The sequence below is a fragment of the Gobio gobio genome (genome assembly GCF_949357685.1).
Source record: "Gobio gobio genome assembly, chromosome: 25".
Classification (NCBI taxonomy): domain Eukaryota; kingdom Metazoa; phylum Chordata; class Actinopteri; order Cypriniformes; family Gobionidae; genus Gobio; species Gobio gobio.
Genome location: NC_137121.1, coordinates 35,260,160 through 35,262,557, shown reverse-complemented (window position 1 = coordinate 35,262,557; position 2,398 = coordinate 35,260,160). Strand labels below are relative to the sequence as shown.

Here is a 2,398-nt window from a genome sequence, read left to right as displayed (position 1 = left end):
CGGTCTGATCTACGAGGAGACCCGCGGAGTGTTGAAGGTGTTTCTGGAGAACGTAATCCGCGATGCCGTGACCTACACCGAGCACGCCATGGATGTTGTGTACGCGCTGAAGCGGCAGGGACGCACCCTGTACGGCTTCGGAGGATAAACGCCTGAAATCAAGAGAAACCACAAACCCAACGGCTCTTTTAAGAGCCACACACTCCCCACATAAAGAGTCAATGCACATATATCATTTGCTTTTTAATAAACGATACAGTTATGAATAAAAAGTGAAAAATTGTAAATCTGCGAAGTAAACAGACATTTTGAAGCTGCATAATTGTATTGAAATCAGCTTTTGATAACGGCTCTTTTGAGATTAACATAAAGAGGCACATAAATGGCGATTCCATGAGAAGAAAACTATTGCAATTCAAAGTGATTTACAGAATCAAGAAAATATTTTAAATTGGGGGGTATTATATGTCAGTGGAAAGGGGGTACTTTTGTGTAGGAGGGAATTTCTTGTACACAATCTATTTTGAAAGGGATTGTATTACTTTATTCTAAATTTGAGTTTTCAGATTACACAATCCTGCAGAATATTAGTCTTTTCAAACTTTTATTAAAGCAAAAAAGCGGGAAATGAACAAAGGAAACGAGATCCTGTGGGTCTCCCTCAAACATAAAGCGGTAGGCGGAGCTAATATTTGCCGACACGTGATTGGCCCTCGTTCCTCTCATGAGTTGTCCAATGAAATACGAGTTTATGGGTTTGGCCTATGGACACAGCCAATCAGAAGAATCCCACATCTCTTAGTAAATTTGCATATGTCGGTGAATAAAAGCCTCTGTATCGCTCCTGAGCGCACATTGACTCTTCATCATCATGCCTGAACCAGCAAAGTCCGCGCCTAAGAAGGGCTCCAAGAAGGCCGTCACCAAGACCGCCGCTAAGGGAGGAAAGAAGCGCAGAAAGTAGAGGTGTGCGATACCGCTAGATTTGGTATCGATCCGATACCAAGTAAATACAGGGCCAGTATCGCCGATACCGATACCAAGATCGATACTTTTTAATAATTAAGGTGGATGCGTCTTCAACCTAAATCTAAATGAATTTTCATGACTTTTAATTTGTTTTTGTGATTTGCATTTTGGGTTATTAATCAGTACTACAAAAGCTTTTGTTCAGAAACAACTTTTGGTTACTTCTGTTTTATTTAAATAAACAAAGTTACAAAATGATTACTTCACAAATATAAAACATTTAAAAACAAATTCTCTTTTCAAGTAGCATGTTAACAAAAAAAGTTTCTCCTCTTTAGTGCACTTCTTTTCAGGATTTTTTTCTTAAATAAACAAAGTCACAAAGTTTTACATACAACGCTCCTCTTTCTCTCTGCTGCCATTCTCCGCCTCTGACTGACTGCTGTTAGAAATGCGCGGCTGAGCGGCGCGCGCTCCTGACTGCTGGTGGTAGCGCTAGTGGTGAGTCACGTGACGGTACAACACAGGAGAGGGGGAGGAGAGCAGTGTCGAGCACGAGCAGCACTCTTGAGAGCTTGCTCTGCTCTGTGACAGCAGCAGCATTTTGACAAACACGACCAGGTCGCAAAACGAGAGAAACTGAAACTTAAGTATCGATATTTTCACGTTGGTATCAATCAATACCGATACCAACGTTGGTATCGATATTATCGATATTAGTATCGATCTGCCCACCTCTAGCAGAAAGTCCAGGAAGGAGAGCTACGCTATCTATGTGTACAAAGTCCTGAAGCAGGTTCATCCTGACACCGGCATCTCCTCCAAGGCGATGGGCATCATGAACTCTTTCGTCAACGACATCTTCGAGCGCATCGGCGGTGAGGCGTCGCGTCTGGCGCACTACAACAAGCGCTCCACCATCACCTCTAGAGAGATCCAGACCGCCGTGCGTCTGCTGCTGCCCGGAGAGCTGGCCAAACACGCCGTGTCCGAGGGCACAAAGGCTGTGACCAAATACACCAGCTCAAAGTGAGGTGACCTCTGACCTTACCCACCCCAAAGGCTCTTTTAAGAGCCACCCATCTTCTCGTTTAAAGAGCTTCTGATTGTGAGATCAATTAATAGTTCTTGTTCTATCTACTCGTGTAAAGAGCTATTGTGTTTTAATATTTATATCCTTAAATGACTTGTCACAGCAGCCAAAAAAAGACATGTATGGTAAGAGTTAAGAGCCCAGCTAATGGAAACACTAATCACTGTATGGTAACTTCAAATGATACGCATTAGATTTAAACCTCCGTTAATTCTCAATATGAACTTTGGTAGTTGTCTGACAGAAATAAAGTCAATCTGGTTGGTCATGCGTGAAGCTGGTAATGCTGGTTGTTGAGATTTGTGGCTCAGATAAGGCCCAGTTCTGGTTTATTCA

General features: G+C 42.7%; 1 protein-coding gene across 1 annotated transcript; it reads left to right on the top strand.

The window, feature by feature from the left end:
• Positions 1–871: 871 nt before the first annotated feature.
• Positions 872–2,002, top strand: LOC307121277 (histone H2B-like; the record flags this gene model as incomplete). Its single annotated transcript, XM_079808809.1, has 2 exons — positions 872–960; positions 1,711–2,002. The coding sequence occupies 2 exons, from the start codon at positions 872–874 to the stop codon at positions 2,000–2,002; spliced, it is 381 nt and encodes a 126-aa protein (XP_079664935.1).
• Between the last annotated feature and the right edge of the window lie 396 nt (positions 2,003–2,398).